The sequence below is a fragment of the Mustela erminea genome, chromosome 19 (genome assembly GCF_009829155.1).
Source record: "Mustela erminea isolate mMusErm1 chromosome 19, mMusErm1.Pri, whole genome shotgun sequence".
In the NCBI taxonomy this organism is placed as follows: Eukaryota; Metazoa; Chordata; class Mammalia; order Carnivora; family Mustelidae; genus Mustela; species Mustela erminea.
Genome location: NC_045632.1, coordinates 4,435,404 through 4,458,740, shown reverse-complemented (window position 1 = coordinate 4,458,740; position 23,337 = coordinate 4,435,404). Strand labels below are relative to the sequence as shown.

Here is a 23,337-nt window from a genome sequence, read left to right as displayed (position 1 = left end):
GAGAGGGCCACCCTCCTAGCCCCGCCCCACCCGCCCACAGTTTCTTGCCTTGTGGCCCCGCCCCCAGCCGAGGCCCCGCTCCTCAAGGCCCGGGCATCGCTCCCTCTGGCCACGCCCCTCCAGCCACAGAGCTCCGGCGCGGTGGCCCCCTCCCCCAGCTCGCCTCCTTCCCACCCCCACTCCCATCAGGCGCCCCACCTCGCCGATCATTCCGTTCCAGACGCCGTCGATCTTCTTTCCGTGCTTGCCGTTGGTGACCAGGTAGAGGTCGTAGCTGAAGCCGATGGTCTGCGCCAGCCGCTTCAGAATGTCGATGCAGAAGCCCTTGCAGCACCGCTTTTCCGGGCGGGGAGCGTCCGGAGGAGGGCTGCGGGGAGTGAGCAGGCTTGGGGATGCTGGGGATTCCCTCCGCCCCACTTAAGACTCTCCCAGGAGATGAGGGTATGGCGGGAGAGACACACAGCAGCTGAAACTATGGTTAGCGCTTTCTGGGGAAACTGAGACTCAAAGGAGTTTCGTGACTTGCCCAGGATGACCAAGCGAGAGGGCTCTGTGGGTTCTGAATTCCAAGGGAGGAGGGGGCGGGGGCCAGGACTGCGGGGCTGCAAGCCCTGGAGCCCGGGCTGTCACCTGTGGGTGCGGTTGAGCTGACTCCTGCAAGGCACAGAGTCCCGGATGCAAGTGCCACTGATGGGGTCGGCGGGCTCCACAATGACAAAAGGCCTCTCCTCCAGCGTGGCCACGGTGAGGTGTTGTGTGTCATCCACCGGCTGTAGGAAGCGGCCGTAGCGGGACCACAGCGGGTACTTGAGGCGGAGAGTCTGCTGCTCCCAACTGCCCACCTTGGCCAAGAGAAGGGGGTTCAGGCTCCAGGGCGGCGACTTTGCAGGATGTCCTGGCCATCGGGGCCCTCCTTCCTCAGAACCCCAGGCCCCAGCTTCTTCTCCCTTAGATCTGGGAATCTAGGCCCCATCTCCCTCTTCCCCTTCAAACCCACAGGTCCGGGCTCCCACTTACTTCTGCCAGGACCTAGAAGTCCGGCCTCCTTCCTCCCTCAGAGGCCAGAGTCCTCCTCTCGGTCCGGACCAAGGGGTCTGTGTCCCCACATCCCCCCATCAGTGCCGGGGACTCCAAGCCTCTCCCATGCCTGGGGTTGGGGCGAGGACTCACCACCTCCCAAGTCCTATCTCTGGTGAGGGAGATGACCACCAGAGAGGGGTTCACCAAGAAGCCATCCTCATTGAAGGAATAATCCCGGTTATCCCAGGTAATATTCATGAAATACCTGCCCAGGAGGAAGGGAGGCGACATGTGGGTACCTGGACTGGACCTAAGGGGCTGAAGGCAGAGAAAAATCCCTTCTCTGTACCAGCCCTGGCCCTTAGCTGGAATTTCTCCCCCAAGACTCTGAACACCCAAACATCCCCCTTCTTTGTTCAGGAGTCTCTGCTTGATACCCAGCACCCACTGAACAGGGTTGCAGACCCTCAGCCCGAGTTTGAGGTCCTCTTAGAGACTCTGTGTGTTCTGGCCCCATCTGGCTGTGCCGGCCCATCTCTGATCCCTGCCTCCCCTCAAACTCCTTCCACCCCAAGCCCTTTCTGAATGCAAAGTTGCCCCCCAAACATATCGAGTGGTTTCCTATCCCTTGAGCATTGTAGGGGCTATGCTGTCTGCCTGAAAAATGCTTTTCTGTCCCTTCTCACCCTGATTAATTCTGATGCCTTCCAAGATTCAGCTCAAGTGTCCCTTCCTCTGGGAGAAGCCCCAGGAGGCCTCTGGACTTGCAGATGATCTTCACAATGCATGGCACTTGTACCGTGAATGCTTGTCCCTACGCCCCAGTCACTGCATGGGACCTTCAACTGCCATCCTCACTTCCTCGCTCGCCTCCACACTCAGTCCCCAAGTGCCACCTTCCTGCCCCCAAGATCTCTCCATGTCATCCCGCCTCTCCATTACCACAGACCCCCTGGACCCTTGCCCCAGCCTCCTGCCCAGCCCCCAACCTCCACACTCTACCACCCCGACCCCAGGGGTCTTTATGTATGTGAAACTGACATCTCTCCTTTCCTGCTCATAACCCACCATGGCTCCTCAGTGCTCTTGAACAGAGTCCAGCCTCTCAACCTGGCATTCGAGGCCCTTGTGGCCTGGCCATGTCTGCCCCCAACCCCAGCCTCATCACCCTCAACCCCAATTCTCTTCCCTTTATCCACCCTGAGCTGTTGCAGTCCCACCAACATGCCTGAATTTTTCTCCCTGCTGGGCCTTTGTGCAATGCTGTTTCTCCTGCCTGAAATTTTAACCGCTCTTAGAATCACATCCAACCCCCTTACTGTGGCCAAAATGCCCTGTATGGGCTTGGCTCTACATGGACCTCACTTGTTTCTCCAGACCCTATCCCCGCCTTACTCGCTAAGCTCCAGCCACAATGGCTTTGTTTCAGGCTCCCAAATGGGCAGTTCCAGCCCGAGTGAGCATCCCTGCACCTGCTGTCCCCCCTCCAGTCTCGTCATTCAGATCTTCCAACGGCTGGCTCTTTTTCTTTGCCCGTTTCTTTTTTCTTACCTCCAAATTTCATCTGCTTAGAAAGACCTTTCCAGACAGCCTCACCTAACCTAGCACCCTGGGCAGGCATTTTTTTCTTTTCTTAAAAGATTTTATTTATTTATTTGACAGACAGAGATCACAAGTAGGCAGAGAGAGATTGAGGAGGAAGCAGGCTCCCTGCTAAGCAGACAGCCAATGTGGGGCTTGATCCCAGGACCCTGGGATCATGACCCTAGCTGAAGGCAGAGGCTTTAACCCACTGAACCACCCAGGTGACCTGCACCCTGGGCATTTCTTTCTTTCTTTCTTTCTTTCTTTCTTTCTTTCTTTCTTTTAGATTTTTATTCATTTATTTGACAGAAATCACAAATAGGCAGAGAGGCAGGCAGAAAGAGAGGGGGAAGCAGGCTCCCTGCTGAGCAGAGAGCCTGATGTGGGGCTCCATCCCAGGACCCTGGGACCACGACCTGGACCAACGGCAGAGGCTTTAACCCACTGAGCCACCCAGGCACCCCACCCTGGGCATTTCTTACCACATTCTACCTGTTTCATCACTTGCTGGTATTTCTTCTTTATCCTGTTTGTTCACCGTTTGTCTCCCCTGTGAGATTGTCGGCTCAGAACAGGGACTTTGTTCAACACAATGTACCCTTGTGCCCAAAGCAGTGCTTGGCACATAGCAGACTCTGATAAGGACTCATTCAATAAATGAATGAATGAGCCATTCATCCGTTAGGTGTCTGCTTAGATGTCTCCTCCTCTTGGGGACCTCCCTGACCCTATATGCTGACCCGTGACAGAGTAGCCTAGTTTGGAAAGCTGATTGGGGCCGATGAAATCTGTCTTTTGGGAAGACATTGGCTGTGAGATTTGGGGTGCTGGGGGGGAATGGGTGGTGGACAGGATAGGTTGAAATTATGAGTATCAGCAGAGAGAGCAGAAATTCTGGGTAAACCATGAGTGGTAAGAGAAGAACTGGACAGCCTCTGGGAGTGGCAGGTCAGACAGAGAGGGGTGGAGGTGGAGAGAGTATGAGGGAGACAATCAGAAAGAGATGAAAGGGTAGCTGGTCCCCAGGCTTGGCCTCAATTCCTGGCGTCTGGGTTTCTGTGCATGTTTATCTTCCCAATAAACCCCCTTTTCCCTTAGGAAACTTGAATGAGACTCTGCCTCCAGCAACCCGAAATGTCCTGGCGCAGACAGTATTCCCGCTGGTTTTCCCACAATGCCCGGGCCACCTCTGTGATAGCAAGCATCACACTGTGTTGTCATTATCCCATCCCTGTCTGCCACCCCTACAGGACCCTGTGTTCTTTGAAGAGAAGTCCATGGTCTTATACATCTTCGTGTTCCCAGAGCCCAGCATGATCCCTAGTTCCTAGCGGGTGCTCAGTAAGTATTTATGAACGAGGGATGCTTTTCTCACCCTCTTGTCCCTGGATCCTGTCCCCCAAGTCACCAGTTCTCAATTCTCGTCCCTCCGGCTTTCTTCTCCACCCATCACCACCTCCTTCCAAGATGCACCAAACCCTGTTCTATTCTAAAACAACAGTGTGTTGGGGCGCCTGGGTGGCTCAGTGGGTTAAAGCCTCTGCTTTCGGCTCAGGTCATGATCCCAGGATCCTGGGCTCGAGCCCCCCATCGGGCTCTCTGCTCAGCGGGGAGCCTGCTTCCTCCTCTCTCTTTGCCTGCTTCTCTGCCTACTTGTGATCTCTGTCAAATAAATAAATAAAATATTAAAAAAAAAAAATAAAACAACAGTGTGTAAGCCAGGCACACACCTGTCCAGCTAGAGTCCACACCTCCGTCCTCTAGTCCAGACCCCATGCAAGTAAGACCTTAGGACAATTGCACCTCCTCCGCCTCCACCGCAATCACAGCTAGCCAATCAGAATCGAAGTCTATATAATTTGCATGTGACGAGCCTGTAAACAACCAATAAGGCAGCCCCGGTCGCCCCAGGACATCCCCACTGTGTCGCTTGCCCGGAAGGAAATTGCTTGCTCCTCACTTTTTCTCTTTTCCCCTTTCTCACTAGCTAGAATTCACACGTGCGGCTGAGCCTGCTTCGACTGCACCAAGAAGGTGGCGGATCCTGACCTATCACATGGAGCAACAGAGCCACCTGATAACCTGGAACACTCATTTCTGGAATTTTTTTTTTTTTTGAAGATTTTATTTTTAAGCGATTTAGGGGGTGCTCTGGGTGGCTCAGTTGGTTAAGCGTTCTGCCTTGGGTTCTGGTCATGATCCCAGGGTCCTGCTCAGCGGGGAGTCTGCTTCTCCCTCTCCCTCTGTCGCTCCCCCTCCTTGTACTCTTTCTCCCTCTCTAATAAATAATATATATATATTTTTAAAATGATCTCTATACTCCGTGTCCCCATGGGACACAAACTCACAACCCCGAGTTGGAGAGTTGCACGCTCCACCAACTGAGTCAGCCAGGGGCCCCTCATTTCCGGTTTGTTAAGTGAGGAAGAACAACTTCTATCTCTTTTGGGTCTATGGATTGTTGGTCATTTTGTTGCTGGAATTCAGCTTGTACTCTAGGGAATATCATCATACCCGAGATGTCATCAACTATAGGGTACATCTCTAGTTTTTTGTACCACAAGGGAAGAAAAAGGTGCTATAAGCCATCAACTGTAAAGTATATCTTGATTTCAAAGACATGAAACTGGAAAAAAAAATTCATCTTAAAATCAGGAAATATGGCAATACACTCACTGTGTCTTGGGTGCTTTTTCCAAATTACCTGATTTAACCCCAAGCAGGAGAGCGAACTGTATCTGTTTTACAGAAAAGTAAACTGAGGCTCTGAGAGGGGATGTGACCCATTTGAGGCTGCTCAGCCAGTGAGTATTCAGGCTCTGGAACCTTCCCACACCCTCCCACACCAACCCCACTCACCTATGCAGACTCTCCCCTCGGTGGGTGCGGTTCTGGGCACGGCAGTCGTGGCCGAGCTCGGGCAGGAAGCCATAGTCACGTAGCAGAGCCTGGGCACCTCGGGCCACGACGGCCACACCAGCGGCCACCCGCCGGGCCAGGTCATCTCGCCAGCCAGCCGAGCGCACGGCGAACAGCCCGGCAGGCAGTGGGGCTCCTCCTGGCAAAAGAGGGGGCTCTCCAGGGGCGCCTGAGCCTCCGCCTCCGGCCAGCTGGGGCCCCACCATGAACCAGACGTAGCCAGGCCCCGTGAGGCCAGCCTCCTCCGCTGCCCGGAACACGGGTTCGGCTTCCTCCCGGGCACAGAAGAGGAGGCGGATCTGCGCGCTGACGCTGCGGAGTTGGGCACCCAGCACGGCCTCGCCTGCTCCCGGGTCCAGTGTCAGTGCCCCCCGGTGCTCCCAGCCCACCATGCTGCCATCAGTCAGCACCTCGATGTAGGACAGGAAGGCCCGGTGGCCGGGGGCACGTGTGGTCACCGCCACAAAGGATGTCCAGTCGTACTCCTCCAGCACCTCAAAGATGACCTGGAGCTGCTGCTCTGTGGACGAGCCCAGCTGCAGGAAGGTGGAGCCCTTCTCCTGCGGGGAGGAGGAGGAGGATGTCAAGCTTCCGGGGGGGGGGGGGGGGAACCCCAGCTCCCAACAACCAGGAGCGGGCCTTCAGTTCCCAGTTCTCAAATGGACCTCATCTCCCAGCAACTGATGAGGGCATCCTAGCTCCCAGTGGCCACGGGTATGTCACAGGTCTCAATAAGGCAACTGCATAGCTCTTCACCAAACCCCTCCCCTTTTCCTTGCTGGTGCACAGAGCTAGACCTGGGTTAGGTTTAGCCATGGGACTGAGTTCTAGACTCATCCAGAAAAGCTCTCCCCCCGTGCACCTTACTCTCTTCCCTGAGAACACATGCAGAGGCTCCAGGAGAGAACTCTGAAGTCCTATGTGGATTACAAAGCCATGAGAGGGAGGAGAATGAGCCCCTCAGTCATTCTTTGGCAGAGAGCCACCTCTAATCAGGAACACCTGTTTGGATTTTAGATGCGTGAGAAACAACCTTCCATTGGGTGGAACCATCGAGACGTGGGGGTTTATCTGTCACAGCAGCGAACATTACCCTAGAACACACGGAGCATCCAAGGAGGGAACTACAGTCCCCAGCATCTACTGAGAGAGACTACATTTCCCTCACACCTAATCCAGGCCATCTTCCAGTCTTCTCAGCTCTCTGTTCAAAACAACCCCATTCACAGGATGCCTAGGTGGCTCAGTTGATTAAGCGATTGCCTTTGGCTTGGGTCATGATCCCAGGGTCCTGGGATGGGGGCCCCACACCAGGCTCCTTGCTTATCTGGAAGCCTGCGTCTCCCTCTGCCTGCTGCTCCCCCTGCTTGTGTGGTCTCTCTTTCTCTGACAAATAAATAAAATCTTAAAAAACAAAAGGAAAAAACCACAACCCCATTCTTCGCTACTGCTCCATCACAACCCTCGTTGACTGCTATCTTGCTTAGAGAACTGCAACAGCTTCGTGACCACTGCTAACATTTTTTGCATCTTCCAGTCCATTCTCCGTCAGCAGCCAGAGTCATCTTTTCCAAAATATTAGTTGGATCCCATCTCTTCTTCGTTGAAAACCTTCCAATACTCCTACCTTAGAGTCAAAGCCAAAGCCCTCACTTTGGCCCACAGGCCCTGCATGGACTGGCCCTTGCTGCCTCTCTGACCTCATCTCCCACCACCCCCACCTCTCTGTTCTTCCTCAAACACATCAAGTTCCTTCCAGCTTCAAGGGCTTGGCCCTTAGCTGTTGCCTCTCGCGGGGACGCTCTCCCTCAGCTCCTTCATGCCGGACCTGCCACTTCTCATTCCTCAGGTCGAGATCATTTGCCACCTCCTCAGGGAGGCCATCCCTGACTGCCATCCTACCCTTCTGCCAGGACGGATTTCACAATCTCTTATTTGCTTTCTGTCTCCCCATTAGAATGCAAGCTCCAAAGAGAGCAGGGATCCTATCTTTTCTCCACCTTTTCACAACTATATTTCCGTGGAGCTAAAACAGCCCCTGCACAGAGTCAGCCCTCAGTGAGAAATAGTGAACTTTCTTCCTTAGGCATGTACCTGTGGTTTCGTACAGGAGACAGTTGTCCTGAGCGGATGAGGCCTCCCAGCCTGCAGTGAGAATCCTGAGAGGACCTCATCCTTGGCAAGCAGAGATATGCCACATTTCCAGCATTCAATGGAAGCACGACGGCCCTATGAGGACCCCTCTTTCTCCCATCCCGAGATACTGAAGGGACTACATTTCCCAAAAGACAACGCGTGTACCCGAGCGGGCCACAGTACCCAGGTGACAGAACAGAGTGCTTCACGCTTCTCAGCATCAGTGGAGGCAGGAGAACCACATCTCTGGGTAGGCCATAAAGGCAGCATCAGGGAGTAGCAGTTCATGTGGAAGGTGATCTGCCTGCAAATCTCTGGGCAACTGTCTAAAGAAGAAAGTTGGCCAGAGGCCCTTCCCAGAATGCCCTGGACAGGAGAGAACTGCAAGTCCCAGGATGTAAGTGGGACCTAGTCACGAAGCTACTGGCCCTCCACGTGGGAACTGGTGGGGACTTAGGCTCCACCCACTCAGATGGCCCCATTCACCCTAGCACCAATTCGGTTACACTGGCTCCACCCCCAAACAGGCCCCGCCCCTTCTCCTACAGCTGGTCCTAGCCTATCCCTTCTACTTCTCAGTACCTGCAACTGGGCTTGGTCCAGGTCTTTCCTTTCCTACCAGAAGTCTGCTCCAGCTGGTCCCCCCCACACACACCCCTCGTGCCCTCGGGTGGCAGGCCTCTTTCCAGGCCACAACCCGCTCAGGCCTCTGCCCCTCTCTCCTGCAGGCTCCTGGGTTGGCCTTCTAATTGGCTGGGCCAGCCCTTCTGGTGGGCCGTCAGCCTCCCAGGCCCAGCTTCTGGATTCTCGCTTTCCACACCTTACGACTGGGGTTGTGCTTCTGCCCAAACCCCACTCCCGGGACTGTTTCCCACTCTAGATCTCGCCCCTTCCGTCCTGAGCGTAGGCCCTGCCATCTTCCTGGCCTCCCTCTGTGCCGCCTCACCAGCTAGCTCTCCCCTTGCCCGACTGCCGTCGCCCCCCCTTCCTGGCTGCATGGTTCTGCCCTTCCCCAGCTCATCTGCGACCCCTCTCCTCCCGCTCCTCCTTTCACAGGATGGCTCCGTCCTCCCACCTAGACTTCGAGAGCCCTTGCTTGCTCAGCTGGCCGAATCAGTTGACCAAGTCCTTCAGTACCCTGACCTCCGCGTACCCTTTCCTGGCCCTCTCCCTGCCTTCCTGTCTCCTGCCTCCTCAGTAGACCCCACCCCTTCCTGAACCCCGTTCCTTTCCAGCTGACCCCTTCCTTGCTGATCCCCAGATCCCACTCCTCCCTCAGAGCGGGCCCCCTCTGGCACACCCGTTTTGTTCCCAGTCCCCACCCCTCGTTGCCCTAACCCCGCCTCTTCCCCAGATTCCATTCCCTCCCCTGACTCGGTCCTCCCGGAGACCCTCAGTTCTCCGTATACTCTGCCCAGGAGAGGCCTGTCTCTCACCCTGCTCCTGGGTCAGTGCCCCTGCGGGGTCCACTCACCCTATAGGCCACGCCCCCCAGTCAGCCCCGCCCCTCCCCTAGACCGGACTCTACCCTCGGACCCCACTCCGTCGCAGATGCGGCCCCTCCGTGTCGGCCCCGCCTCCCCAACCCGCGGCTGGCCCCGCCCCCCCGCAGGTCGCGCGCACCTTGGGCGTGAGCACGAGCGCGGCGCCGCCGTGCACGGCCACGATGGGCAGCGAGGTCTGCGCCGACAGGAAGTCGAGGATGGGCGCGACGGCGGGCGCGCGCGAGTCGTCCTCGAACACGACGCCGTGCACGCGCAGCCCCGACAGCAGGTCGCAGAGCTGCAGCACGAGGCTGCGCGGGTCCGAGCCGTTGAGCACCAGCGCCACCGGTCGCACGTCCAGGCCAGGGCTGCGCACGGCCGCCGCCACTGCCGGGCCCAGGCGCGCCGCCTCGGTCGCGTACGCGGGCCCCGAGAACACGAGCGCCACGTTAAGCGGCCGCGCCCCGCCGGGGCCCCCGCCAGGCCCGCCGGCCCCGCCCGGTCCCGGCGCCTCCTCCGGGAACGGGCTGGCGCACGCCAGCGCCAGCAGCAGCAGCATCTTAGCGGGGCCCCGAGGGCCGCGGGGGCCACCGGCGCCGCGCATCGCCTGCGGGCCCCTCCGGGCGGCCTCTGACACGGGAGAGCGGGCGCGCCGAGCCGGGGAGACCCCGGTAGCGGAAAAGGACACAGATGGGAGGAAGACACAGAGAAGGGGAGACAGAGAGAGGAGACAAGACAGAGACACGGAGAAGAAGAGACAGAGAGGGGGAGACGCAGAGATAGGGAGGAGAGGGAAAGGTGGGGATAATAGAGACAGGGAGCGACAGAGAGAAACACACACACACACACACACACACACACACACAGAGGCAAAGGGAGAGCCAGAGATACGAGACAGGGAAAGTGGAGGTGGGTAATGGGGACAAAGAAGATACAGAGATAGGGAAAGAAGATAGACAAGGCAGGAATGGGGAGGATAATGAGACAGGACAGATGGGTAACAGACCCACAGAAATGGGATCAGAATCGGAGCAGAGAGAGACCGAGGGAGAATCGAAGAGAGATGAACACAGCCAGAGAGAGATGGTCAGAGAGAGACATGAACAGGAATAAGGAGAGAGAGGGTCAGAGTGACAGAGACAGGGAGAAGAGGAGGCAGAGAGAGATAAGACAGAGTGACAGAAATAGGGAGGGAATGATAGGGAGGCAAGGAGAGATGCAGAGATAGACAAGAAAGGTGGGAGAGATAAGAGAGGCGAGAAAGTTGGACAGAGACAGGAAGATGGAAAGAAGCCCAGAAAGACGGAGATGGACCCCACGGCCACACAAGAGATGGAGAAACAGGCAGAACAGATTGAGGGAGGAGGCAGGCAGAGCAGACAGAAAACATAGGAAGACAGAAATAGCGAACCAAGGCAAAGATCAAGACCCCCACCAGGGAGGTGCCCAGCACAGACATGAAAGGAAGGCCGGGAAGGCGGGTGGCAGGAGGGATCAAAAATAAAAGGAAGAAAAGTGAGGGGAAAAAAATGAGAAAGGGAAAAGGGGTCAGGTGTGTGGGGGGAGAGAAAGAAGAGAGAAAAAGAAATGAGCGGGGCATCCCAAGGAGAGAAAACACCCCCAGGACCTTACCCCCCACCTCAACCACAACCCCCAACCTCTTTTTGTCCCCCTATGCTGTCCCTATCCCCCCCCCAAGTCTCAATGAGAGCTAGAAAGAGAGTCACGGCCCAGATGAGGTTGCAGGGTTGGGGGGCACAGCTGTGGAGAGCTGGGGGGGCAGGGGTCCCTGGCTCCCAGCCCAGAGCAATTTAGTAAATTAGAGGAAATACAGCATCTCTTCCTGTGTCCCCTGTTGAATACTAGCTGCCTGGGGTGGTCGGGCTGGGAGCCCAGATGCCTGGCTCCTGGGTCTGAAGGAGGAGGGCACTGGGGGCCTGGACTCCTGGTTCCCAGAGAGAGATTAGAGCCTGCACTAGGGGCTTCCTGAGGGGGTGAGTGTCCAGAGGGGGAAGAGTTCTCTCTTGGCTGTCAATCAGGCTCCTGTCCGGTTGCCATGGTAGCGCAGGCCTCCTCTACCCCATAGGGTGGGGGAAAGGCCCACACCCCTTCCCCTGCTTACAGGGCTCACTGCCCGCCCTCCCCACACCTGCCTTCCTAGGGATCCTGGGCCATGGTCTCCCCAGGGATGGGGGTGGGGACTCCTAGTGTGCCCGTCCCTCCCAAATCCTGGCTCCCCTGGCCCCTCCTCTCCTCTGCCCTTCCCCAAGCAGCTGGCTCAATCAGTGCTCAGAATAGACCCCCCCCACCCCAAAATAACCCACAGCTGTGGCCTGGCCCCCGCGGGGTTAACACTCACTCTCTCCTCCCTTCCCCGTTGCTTCTCATCCCTCAGACCCTCCTCTGCCTCTCTCAGACCCACCCCTGCTTGGCCTCTGTCCTTGGGGACCCCAGGGTCCTGTTCCCCGCTGAGGCCCAGGAGGGCAACTCCAGCCCCACCCTTCTTAGGAAGCTGGTTCCGAGTCCTCTCCTGGCGAGGGCAGTCTCCCACTCCTCTAGGGTCTGAGTAGTGGCATCTCTAGCCACTGGGGGATTCTGGAGGCCCAGTTCCCAGAACCTATGCCCTCAGGGATCACATTGCCCAGGTCCTCAACCTCCACCTTGTCTCAGTCCCCAGGTCCATTCCCATGGGGCCCAAGAGCCGAACCCCCTCATCCTCTGCCTGTCGGAGACTCAGGAGACTGGGCCCCCAACCCCCTCTTCCCTCAGACACAGAAGCTCTCTCTTAACTTCTCCCATAAAGACTCAAGATGAGTCTCAGCACCCTTCTCCCCCAGGACCCGGGAGTCTGGGTGCTCTGCTCTGTCTTTTCCCAGGACCCAGAATTCTTGGCCCCCTCCAGCCCCTAAACTGGGTGCCCAGATTCCTCTATGCCCAGAAGCCAGGAGTTCAGGTCCATAGCCCTCTCCTCTCTTAAGAACCCCGTTTTTGCCTCAAACTCCGTCAGTCCCACCATCCTGGGAGGCCCCCCCCCCCATTCCCCGCCAGCTCCAGCTTCCTGTCATCCCACTCAGGTCCTGTACACAGCACAGGCTGTCCCCCAGCTAAGAAGGAGGAGGGTGCCAGAGATTCCTGGGGTGTCCCTGTCTCCATCACTACCCCCTCAATCCATCACAGAAGAGGCAAGAGGCCACTTTGATCAACAGCCCCCCCCCCCCGCGTGCTGCAGACGGCATTCCGTCCCCCCCCTTCCAACACCATTCTCTCCCCACCCTAATCCTGGTGCTCAGACCAGGCTGGAAGGGTATTCCAGAACCTTGAGGAAAGGGTGGTAGCTTGGGGTGAGGGGTGCTTGGGGCCTGGATGCCCTCAAGGTCCTTGGCGGGGGTATTAATAGCAGACTCATAGCTCTGAGAAGGGAGGGGAGAGCGAGAGGAGAGAGGGAGAGGGCCGGCCAGGGAGGGGGGAGACCGATGCGGGCAGGGGGATGCAGAGGGAAGACGGGATGGAGAGATAGGGGATAGAGACAGATATGGGGTGTCAGGTATGCAGTGCTAGGGAGAGGGTGCAAAGTGTCCGAGAAATGGGGGGTTAGGAGGTCTGAGGAGTAGAGACCCAGGAAAAAGGGGCTCAGAGAGGGAGAAAGAGAGGGGGCGGAGGAGAGCCTCCAGGAGACAAGGGAGCTGGGGAGGGCCAGAGAACCCTGCTCCGTGCCACCCCCCCTCCCTGAGGCCCCGGCCAACTTTCCCTGTCCTAGATCTGGGGGTCCACATTCCCACCCACCCCTGCATCCCCTACCCCGGCCTTACCTTTTCATGACCCTGTTCTGTGGGGGGTATTGCGGGGGGGCAGGACCAGAACCCAGAGTCCAGCGACCCAAAGATTCGGCGGAGGGCTCAGGGAACCGCTGGGGGGGCCAGGCCCCGGGGCGGCGGCAGTGGCAGCGGTGGCGGCAGCAGCAGCAGCGGCGGTGGGGACCTCCTGCCTGTCCCCGGCTCCTCCGGCTCTCCCTCCTGGTCTTCGGTCCCGTCCTGCCCTGTCTGTCCCCCAAGGTTGCGGCCACCCCAACTAGGCGAGGACGCGGCTACACATGTTGCGCTGGAAGTTGGGCCCCGGACATTGCGGAGGCTGTCGGGGTGTCCTCTCACCGCCCCGACCCCGTGGGGATCCCCCCTCCGCCCACCTGGGGTGCCCCCCTCTGCCGCTTCAGCCCCGGCTCCTCCCCCCTGTCCATGTGTCCGGTCCCGCCTCTCCCTGGCTCATTCGCACCCCCACCCTTTGTGCCCTCAGCGCCCCCCCCTTCCAGCGTCTGTGTCTGTCTGTCTGTCTGGGTCACCTCTGAAGCCCGCGGCTGGTGTGTGTGCGTTTGTGTGAGGGGTGGGAGGGTGCTTGTCTGGGGACCCGCTTGTCCCTTCCTCGCTTGGCCACCTCCAGACCCCCCTCAGCACCCCCACACTCAAACCCAGGCAGAAACACACACATACACACACGCATACACGCACGGCCTCACTTCCCTGGGATTCCCCCTCAACACCCCCGGAGCTTGAGGAGGGAGACATACACACACACACACAGACACACACACAGACAGACACACACATACACACACACACACAGGGGGTCCAATGGGGGCCAGGCTGCCACTGCCGTCCGGGGCTGTTCGGACAGACAGGAGGACACAGGCAGCTGGGGACGCCAGACGCCCAGCCGGACGCAGGCAGGAGGCACAGAGTCCAGGTACACACCATCCATTCGGGTTTGGGGGGCTGAGGGGGAGGAAACTGGGGGCCCCACGACACCTAGGCAGGAGGCTCAGAATCGGTACAGACAGACAGACCCCTCCTTCCCTTTTTCCCTCCCTCCCTCCCTCCCTCAGCCGCCGCAGCCCTTACAGACACACCCCCCCTTCACCAGCCCAGCCCCAGACACCCTGACACACAGATCCTCACCGGGCAGATGGCAGACGCACGAGAGACCCCTGGGGGCCAGGCGGACCCACCCAGGTCGACACCCCCCAGCTGGGCACTGGTGGCCGAGGGCGGCTGCGGGCAGAGGGTGGCGGCAGCAGCCGCTGCTCGGAGGAGCTGGAGCGGGAGGGACTCGCACACTCGCTCTGTTCTCGCACACACACACTCACTCGGGATGCGATTAACATTCAGTCCCCGTCCGCCCCTGCCGGGAGACCCACAGCCCCCCTCTTGGCCTCCCTGGGGACCCCTCCTTCTGCCGGGGCTGGGGGAGGGGGCTGCCCCCAACCCCAACTCCCAGCTTCCGCCTTCCTCCTGGGACAAGAGAATGAGGGGGTCGCAAATAAAAAGGGAGGAAGTGTGTGTTGAGTGGGGCGGGGTGGGGGGGGCGGTGGAGGGGAGGGAGGCAGGGACTCAGAACCCAGCATTGACATAGTGGCTTTGGTCCTGGACTCCAGGGCCTAGGGGCTACTGCCCTCTGCCCCCTCCCCAGTTTGAGGCTTGAGAAGCAGGAGGCCATTCCCAGACTTCCGTCTCCGCCATGCCAGGACCCATCTTTTGGCTTCTATTGCCCCAGAAGCCAGGCTTGCAAACTAGGTCTCCATCATGAAGCTAGGAGTCTGGGCTCCCAGCCCCCTCCTCTCTCAGATTTGGCTATTCAAGTCCCCAGCCCCCTCCTCCCTCCAACCCTAAAGTCCCCCAGTGCCTCCTCCCTCAGATCCCTTCCTCCAGGCCGGGTCCCCATTGGGCACTCAGACAACCCGACCCCCCAGCACAAGCCGACTTCAGGGGCCCACGAGTCCGAGACTGATGGATGTCACCCTCAGGCAGCCCATCCATCCAGGCCACTGAGGAAACCAATGCCACTTCTGCTGCTGAGGTACCCTGGCCTCCGTCACCCATGGGTACTCAAACATCCAAGAGGAAAGCAGTGACTGCTTCCTCCTAGACACAGCCTGGACCCCAGAGCAGCCCTTGGGCCAGCTGTCCAGGTCGTGGCCCTCATGCTAGAGAGGCTGGGCCCACCGTTCTCTAAAGTGCTGGGGTGGGGTGGAGTGCAGGGCCTCTGGGCCCCTGAGGGCAGAGCCCAGGACAGTGTGTGTGCATGCCTGTGAGGGGACAGGGCTGTGGGGGGCTGACTCCAGGGTCTGGGAGAACAGGGGTGATAAAGAAGAAACTGGGGACCTGAATCTGTGGGTCCCATGGGGAGGGAGGGATTGTGCATCTAGGTTCCTGGGCCAGGATGCTGGAGACACAAGTCGGTTGAGGTGGGACCCTAAATCTCAGGGAACTGGGCCGGCGGGGGGGGGGGGGGGGGGGGGGGGTGGTGGTGGTGGTGGTGGTGCACACTCTTGGGTCTGAGGGAAGAAAGGGGCTGAGGTTCCAGACTCTTGGATCCTAGGGGATGAAGGCGCTGAGGATCCAGACTCCTGGGTCTGAGGGAGGGGCTAGGGCCTGCTTTCTGGTTTTTTGGGTGGATTGGACCTGGAGGCCCCTGAAAGACCAGTGTCTGGGGCCCTGTCCAGGATTTTTAAAGCTCACAGACCAGCCTCCCGAATCCTTGACAAAGGCAGAGGCTGGGAGGCTGAGCTGCCGCCCTTGCAGAGGCACAGATCTCCCGGAGGAGCAGGCGCCAGATTTGGGAGTTTCAGATCCCATCGACCCCACAAATTCCTACCAAGCAGCCTTGGGGGTGCCTTTAGCGCCGATTCTGCAAGCTGGGAGATGAGGGATAGGGGGCGCCGGAGAGCCGGAACTCCGCCCTCGGGGGCGGAGCCTCACGCCCGACTCCTCCCCCTCCCGCCCTCCTCCCTCTTCCCAGCTCCGGCTCCGCCACCAGCTCCGGCCTCGGCTCCCCCTCCCAGAGCCCCCTCCCCGGAGCGGAGCCCACCCGAGGGCCCCTCTCCCGCCCCCCCAAGCCCAGCCACCCAGTCAGAACATCAGCCCCGGGGGGCAGACCCCCTCCAGCCTGCCTCCCACCAGCCCAGCCCTGCCAGACCCCCCCAAAGCATGAATCTCTTCCGATTCCTGGGAGACCTCTCCCACCTCTTAGCCATCATCTTGCTACTGCTCAAAATCTGGAAGTCCCGCTCTTGTGCCGGTGAGATGCCCACCGAGGCGGGAGAAGGGGGGAGAGTGCGGGGGACATCCCAGGACTCGGGGAAGGGTTTGGAGGCACTAAGGGGACGGGTCTCCCCACCCATTCCCCCCACCCACTGCTTGCTGGGTATCCCCCTTCCAGGTCCGGGGTCACTGGAGGGTCAGTTCCCTTCCCCAGAATAGGGGTGCATACACTTGCGTGGGGGTGGCTCCGGGCACCCAATTCAGGTCCCGCGGGCCCTTCTCTGTTGGCCCCAGGATTTCGGGGCTGGGAACCGGAGCCGTGGCGGGCAGGGAGGTGGCTGGGAGTTGGTGACGTGGACCGTGGCGTCCAGGAAGGGAGCGGGAGAGCGGCGACCGGTTCCAGGGGGCTGAGGTCAAATGGGGTCCTTCCGAGGCCCCACCTTGTGTCCGGACTGTGAGAGGACCCCGAGGGGGCCGGGAGCGGCGGTGAGGCCTAGCCTGGGACAGAGCCTCGGGCTGGAGTAGCTTCAGGGCCGGGCTGCCCCCTGGCTGTGGGCCGTGGGAAAGGGCCCTGCTCCGGCGGGGAGGGCGGGGAGGCCTCCAGGGACAGCTGCACTCTGGAGCCGACTCTGGGATGGTCCCAGGCGCTGGGCCTCGCTGTGCAGCCCACGCCCAGCCTACCCCCCCACTCTCTCACAGGGATTTCAGGGAAGAGCCAGGTCCTGTTTGCTGTGGTGTTCACTGCCCGATACCTGGACCTCTTCACCAACTACATCTCACTGTACAACACGTGCATGAAGGTAAAGGCTCTGCCCTTCCTGTGGGCCTCCCCTGCTGAGGGGGGAGCCAAGCAAGGGTCCTAGGGAGGAGGGAGTATGGATCCCAGACTTCTAGGTCCAAGGGGGGAAGGGGCTGAGGTTCCAAAGTCCTGGGTCTGAGGGAGAAGGGGGCTGGAGGTGAGGACTACTGAGTCTGAGGGAGGGGGGGCTGGGGGGGTGAGGACTCCTGGGTCTGAGGGAGGAGGAGGCCCCGAGTTCCAGACTCCTAGGTTCAAATTGCTTGGAGCCTCAGGCCCTGTGCTTTGTGCTGAAGCGTGCTTCTTGTCATCCCCCTTGGCAGGTGGTCTACATTGCCTGTTCCTTCACCACAGTCTGGATGATTTACAGCAAGTTTAAAGCCACTTATGATGGGAATCACGACACATTCCGGGTGGAGTTCCTTGTTGTTCCCACGGCCATCCTGGCGTTCCTGGTCAACCATGACTTCACCCCTCTAGAGGTAGGCTACCTGGCAGGGGCCCTGTAGTGGCTGGTGGCAGAACGGCTGTTGACAGTGGACCTTCTCGAAGGCTTCCTTGTGCAGGGTTTGCTCAGACTTCCTTATTTATTTTATTTTTTAAAAGATTTTATTTACTTATTTGAATGAGGGAGAGGGAGCACAAGCAGGGGGAGGGTCAGAGGGAGAAGCAGGCTCCCTACTGAGCAGAGAGCCTGATGCGGGACTCCATCCCAGGACCCTGGGATCATGACCTGAGCCAAAGGCGGACGCTTAACTGACCAAACCCCCCAGGTGCCCCGAGACTTCCTTATTTTAGGACATGCAAGTTTAGCACACAGGTTCGGGAGTCCGATGGTATTAATGCAGTAACAGCAGCGCTCACGGCGTTCTAGGTGCTGCTCTAAGCATTTCTTTGTACAGCAGCCCCATTTTACAGAGGAGGCAACTGAGGCTTAGGGAGTGTAAATGACATGTCCAAGATTATTGGCTTAGTGAATAGCTCCAGAATTGGGAATGGGGTTTCTGGAGCCACGCTACTTGGATTTGAATCCCACATCTGCAACTTTCTATCACTGTGACCTTGGGCATGTGACTTGACTCCTCCATGTCTTGGTTTCCCTATCTGTAAAGTCCCGATTGGGTCATTGTGAGGATTTACTGATCATGTAGCATGGTCCTGTGGTTAAACACCTAGACTGTGGAAGCAGAGAGCAGGGGTGGGTCAAAGCCAGCTTCTGCTACTCAGCAGCTGCAGGACTGTGGGACTTTGGGCAAGTCTGTCATTTTGCTGGGCCTCAGTCTCCTCGTCTGTAAAATGGGGATAATCAATTCCTATTTCATAGGTTTTTTTTTGTTTTTGTTTTTGTTTTTAAGATTTTATTTATTTACTTGACAGAGAGAGAGCACAAGCAGGGGGAAAGGCAGGTAGAGGGAGAGGGAGAAGCAGGCTCCCTGTGGAGCAAGGAGCCCAGTGCAGGATTCGATCCTATGACCCTGAGATCATGACCTGAGCTGAAGGCAGATGCTTAACTGACTGAGCCACTCAGGTGTCCATTCCTATGGTTCTAATGAGAGGTTTGTATTGGTAAAGCACAGTGTCTGGTCCTGAGTTGTAAATACTGTGTCAATGTTAATTTAATGACTGAAGTTTAATACCCTGTTGATACTTCTCCTAAAAGGCACGGTTTTCATCCCATAGCATTTGGTTTGCACCTGTACAAATTCCTGGGAACAGTTTTGAGAGGGCCTGTGCTAAGTCTGTGAACTCACACTTCTTGAGGCCCAGTGGGAATCAGAAAATAGAGCAGCCCTCCTTCCCCTAGACCCTTTCTGGCCTTGCAGGAAGCTGGCCTTGGGTGGCCAGATGTGCTGATGTTTTCCACATAGATCTCAATTAGGGAGTTTTCCTAAAAGATTGAGCTTTACAAATTTGCCCACATATTCGAATTATATTTCTTTTTTTATTTTTAAGGATTTTTTTTTTTTTTTTTTTTTTTTTAATAATCTCTACATCCAACATGAGGCTCGATCTCATGACCCTGAGATCAAGAGTACTGTGCTCTTCAGACTGAGCCAGCCAGGCACACCTCAACATTTTTTTTTAAAGATTTTATTTATTTTTTTGTCACAGAGAGGTATCACAAGTAGGCAGAGAGGCAGGCAGAGAGAGAGGGGGAAGCAGGCTCCCTGCTGAGCAGGGAGCCTGATGTGGGGCTCAATCCCAGGACCCTGAGATTATGACCCAAGACGAAGGCAGAGGCTTAACCCACTGAGCCACCCAGGCACCCCAAAATATATTTTCAAAAGCACCGTGAAGGCCAGACAAATTTGACCAAGGGAAGCATTGGCTCACAGGTCCCAAGAATGTCAGAAGGAGGCTGTACCGTGTTGTGGCGGGAACCCTGGGCTTGGCTCTAAGCCCTGGTCTTTGCAAGCATACCATCCTCACCACTTTTCTGGACCACTTACCCATTCTGCAGATAAGGAAATAGAGGCTGGGGGAAAGAACTGGGGCTTGCTCTAGATGAAGGTGGGCAGGCTAGGACACTTGACTCCAGCTTTTGCAATTCCCTCACTCAGAGCGGGGAGGTCACTCGTGCAAAGTATTGGCACCCATGGTGTGTCCTGCTCTGCACTGGCTGTTCTAGATACCTCATCCTCTGACCCCTTGGCCATCCAGGACGCAGACATCCTCATCCCCATTTCTTAGAGCACTAAGGAGAGGCTTAGAGGGGAGAGCTCACAGGATTTGAACCCTGGTCCACCACCCGTGCTGTTACCTGGTGCATGCTAAAAAAAAAAAAAAAGATTTTTAAATTACGGAAGAAAATTATTCTTTAAGAATTGAGACATCACAGGGCATCTGGGTGGCTTAAGCATCTGCTTTCGACTCAGGTCATCATCCCAGGGTCCTGGGATTGAGGCCCATGTCAGGTCTGCTTCTCCCTCTCCCACTCCCCCTACTTGCGTTCCCTCTCTCGCTGTCCCTCTCTCTGTCAAATAAGTAAATAAAATCTTAGGGAAAAAATAAAAAGAATTCAGACATCAGGAATAGAGAAATTAACATGATGAAAATATGATCTTCCCTCTCCTCTTCTGTCATAATTCTCTTCCCTAAGGGTGATCCCAGGGGTAACAGTTGGGTGTGCATCAATTTAATGGGTACGTTTTTTTGAGAGCCTTGATATGCTTGACTTGCTGAGAGCGGTGCTGGAGGATTCTGAGTGATCACGGGAGCAAGCGCTGGAGTGCCTGGGCAGGAATCTGTTTCTATCCCTATTGTAGCTGTGCGACCTTGGGCCTCAGTCTTCTTTGTGTAATGGGAATAACAATAGGATTCAGCTCCTGGGAGTAAGACATAAGCCAGTTGATACCCATAAGGTGGTAGAGCAGCGCCTTGGGTATGGTAAATGGTGGGTGAGCATGAGATGTTCCCCCCTTTTCTCCCATAGACCAAAATAACAGGGGAAGAGCGTCACCCGCCACCTTGCCTTGTGCTCTGAGGGGAAATTTCGGTGGGTGGCTGACCAAAAGTCACCCAAGTGGGACTTTCAGGTGGCTGAGGACTGAGAAGGAGCTGACAGATGTCTGTAGTCTCCCTTCCCCCTCCTACGATCCCTGTCCTGCTCACAAGTGATGATTGTCACTGTTTTCTAAATGGCGGCCGGTGACAGACAGGCACACGGGGAGCTGGCTCCCGTTCACTCACACATTCATTCAGGCATCGAATAGGTGCCTGGCTCTATGGCCATGGGGTGAACAAGATGTGGGATCTGGGCCTCGTGGAGCTCGCTCTTGTTCTGGTGAGAGCTAAGAAGGAGGACAGAAGGGGGTGATGTGACAGTCCTAGGGGTAGGAGGAGGAGCACTGCCTCCAAACCCTCACTTCCCATCCCAGCTGTGTTGCTTCCTAGCCACGGGCTCCTGGGCTGATCTCTGGGCCTCAGTTTCTTCATCCATAGAATGGGGATGCCAGTGACGGGATCTCCTTGCTGGGGTAGTGGTGAGGATTAAATTGTGGGGGAACAGATGACACGGGCAGAGTGGTGTCTGGCACACGGCGAGTGCCGGGTCAGCACTGCTGTCCCTGTTCTTTCTCCACCGTCCCTGCGCCGGTGACTGCGAGGCCGTCCACCGCAAGCTCCCCCACCCTGTCCCCCACTGCCTCACCCCGCTGTCCATCCCTGCTTCTTGGGCTCCACACAGATCCTCTGGACCTTCTCCATCTACCTGGAGTCGGTAGCCATCCTGCCCCAGCTGTTCATGGTGAGCAAGACGGGGGAGGCCGAGACCATCACCAGCCACTACTTGTTCGCGCTGGGCGTCTACCGCACGCTCTATCTCTTCAACTGGATCTGGCGTTACCACTTCGAGGGCTTCTTTGACCTCATCGCCATCGTGGCGGGCCTAGTCCAGACTGTCCTCTACTGCGATTTCTTCTACCTCTACATCACCAAAGGTAGACTGCGTGGAGGGCCAGCCGCAAGGCATCCTGTCCCGTCCCCAGCTCCCGCCCTGCGTGGGGCCCAGGCTCTGTCTCCCTAGCCCTGTAGCCTTCGTCTCCTGGCTTCTGGGGCCCCCGGCTCATGCCTTCCTAGGAGTTTGGACCTCCAGCTTCTGCCTACCAAAGCACCAAAGCATCATTCTTCTAGTTCTCCTAGCCCCTGTGTCCCTGGGGAAGGAACAGCAAGGCATCCGGGGCCCGGGGTCCTGCTGTCTACTGCAGACTAGCGGCCTCCCGTGACCCCACAGTGAGTGGGCGTCCCTCTCCCCAGCCCCTGGGCCTTTGGAGGATGAGGAGACAGGACAAAAAGAGGGCAGGAGAGGCCTCTGACGTTTCTGCACTCAGAATCCATCCTAGGCCTTCCTCTCGGCCTCAGGTTCCAGATCCCATGAGAAAAAAATCAGAGTTCTATCTCCCCAACCCCAGCAGCGCTCAGAGAAGGGAGAGCCTCCTCTCTGTTGCTTGGTCTCTGTCCTCACCCTCCGGGACTCAGGCCCACCACGGTTCATACACTCATTCCTTCAGCCATCCAGCAAACGTACTGAGCACTTTGCTGTGTCCCCGGCCAGGGCTAGGCTCTGGGTGAGCAGCGGAAGGGAGAAAGGCTGCCCTCCCCTCCCCTGTGTTCTAGGCGGGGCTGGGGGAGATGGTGTAGGACCAAGGAGAGAGAGCTGGTTACAGACAGCAAGAGAGAAGGAAACCAGGGATGGGTCGGGGAACAACCAGGGGGTGGGGCGAGGGGAGCGGTCTGCGGGGGGGACGATGGAAGCAGGGAACTGAGACACGAAGAGCCGGTCAGTATGAAGGAGAGAGGGGACAGTAAGGGCAGAGCGTGGAGACAGCCTGCGGGCCCTCCGGATTAAGGCTAGGCGGGTGGGGGGGGGGGTGATGGCACCTGGCCAGCCCTCCTGGGCCTTGGACCCTGTCCTTTGGAGACCCCTAGGTGCCTCTTGCCTACACTGCTCAGCCCAGCCCTGGGCAGTTAAGGCCTGTCCTCCCCAGCTCATGATGCGGGGTCCCACGGCTGACCCTCCAGCCCATGTTGGAGGCTGTCCCCTCCACAGGGTCCCTTGCTAATACCTGCCCCCTCTGTCTCCTTGCAGTCCTGAAGGGGAAGAAGCTGAGTTTGCCGGCGTAGCCCTGGGCCCGGCCATCCCTCTCCTCGGCGGCCCCGCGAGAGGCAGAGGAAGGCAGCGAAAGACAAAGAGCCTTCCCGTCCAGGGGTGACTTTTTAAAGAACCAACCTCTCCGCACTCCCCAGTCCCCCTCCTGCCAGGTTTCAGGGGGGCGGTGGAGGACCCATGTCTTGGGGAGCTCAGGACCTGGGGTGTTTGTAGTTTTTTGCCTTTTAGAGAAGAAGAAAAAAAAAATCTTTCCACTATTTAGTTTTTGATTCTGATGACTCCCTTCTCTTCTACTCTCTGGCCCCCGATTTTTATAAACTGTTTTTGAGTGTCCTGTGGGGCGGGGCAGGGTCGGAGATCTTTTCCCTCCCCCAAGCCCCTCAGCTTCCTTCCAGATCCTACCCCCAGCCCGCCAGTTGCCAAACACTAACCTTGCACATACCCACCTGTCTGACCTCCCACCATGGCCAATTATACAGACTCCCCACCAACCCCCCCAAAAGTTCAGGACTGGGGAGAGGGAGGAGGGGAGGAACGGTCTCCCTGATTTTTCAAGATAATTTTTTTCCAGAGTTTGGATTTTTTGGTCTTGCCCTCATTTTTTGACAATTTGGGGGAGGTGGGGGTGAGGGGCCGGACGTGGCAAAGGGGGTTGGCCTGAGGGTCACTGTGGCTCATCAGTCACATTTTTGTACAGAATTGATGGTTGATTCTTTGTTCTCTTGAAATAAACCGAGGAAAATGATGCCTCTTTCGCTA

At 57.5% G+C, this 23,337-nt stretch overlaps 2 protein-coding genes across 3 annotated transcripts in view; one reads left to right on the top strand and one right to left on the bottom strand.

Annotated features, from left to right (window-relative positions):
• The window catches only part of GRIN2D (glutamate ionotropic receptor NMDA type subunit 2D), a 39,442-nt gene extending 25,140 nt beyond the window's left edge, over positions 1-14,302 (bottom strand). Inside the window, exons 1-7 of one of the 2 annotated variants that reach the window (XM_032323854.1) lie at positions 14,093-14,302; positions 12,953-13,241; positions 9,283-9,773; positions 5,464-6,083; positions 1,171-1,285; positions 631-842; positions 199-367 (exon numbers count right to left, since the gene is read on the bottom strand). In XM_032323854.1, the coding sequence (XP_032179745.1) occupies positions 199-367; positions 631-842; positions 1,171-1,285; positions 5,464-6,083; positions 9,283-9,747 (1,581 nt within the window). In that variant the 5' untranslated portion in view covers positions 9,748-9,773; positions 12,953-13,241; positions 14,093-14,302. Of the gene's footprint in view, positions 1-198; positions 368-630; positions 843-1,170; positions 1,286-5,463; positions 6,084-9,282; positions 9,774-12,952; positions 14,004-14,092 lie in introns of those variants that run through there. The other variant, XM_032323853.1, reaches the window with a different exon arrangement.
• A 1,605-nt stretch (positions 14,303-15,907) lies between these two features.
• On the top strand, positions 15,908-23,337 carry KDELR1 (KDEL endoplasmic reticulum protein retention receptor 1). The gene is made up of 5 exons (XM_032325101.1): positions 15,908-16,211; positions 16,874-16,974; positions 17,294-17,452; positions 21,157-21,409; positions 22,558-23,337. The coding sequence occupies exons 1-5, from the start codon at positions 16,121-16,123 to the stop codon at positions 22,590-22,592; spliced, it is 639 nt and encodes a 212-aa protein (XP_032180992.1). The 5' UTR covers positions 15,908-16,120; the 3' UTR covers positions 22,593-23,337.

Coding starts and splice junctions, on each gene's coding strand:
- KDELR1 (XM_032325101.1), top strand. CDS start 16,121: ATGAATCTCTTCCGATTCCTGGGAGACCTCTCCCACCTCTTAGCCATC. Junction 16,212..16,873: donor GAAGTCCCGCTCTTGTGCCG/GTGAGATGCCCA, acceptor ACTCTCTCACAG/GGATTTCAGGGAAGAGCCAG. Junction 16,975..17,293: donor TGTACAACACGTGCATGAAG/GTAAAGGCTCTG, acceptor CCCCCTTGGCAG/GTGGTCTACATTGCCTGTTC.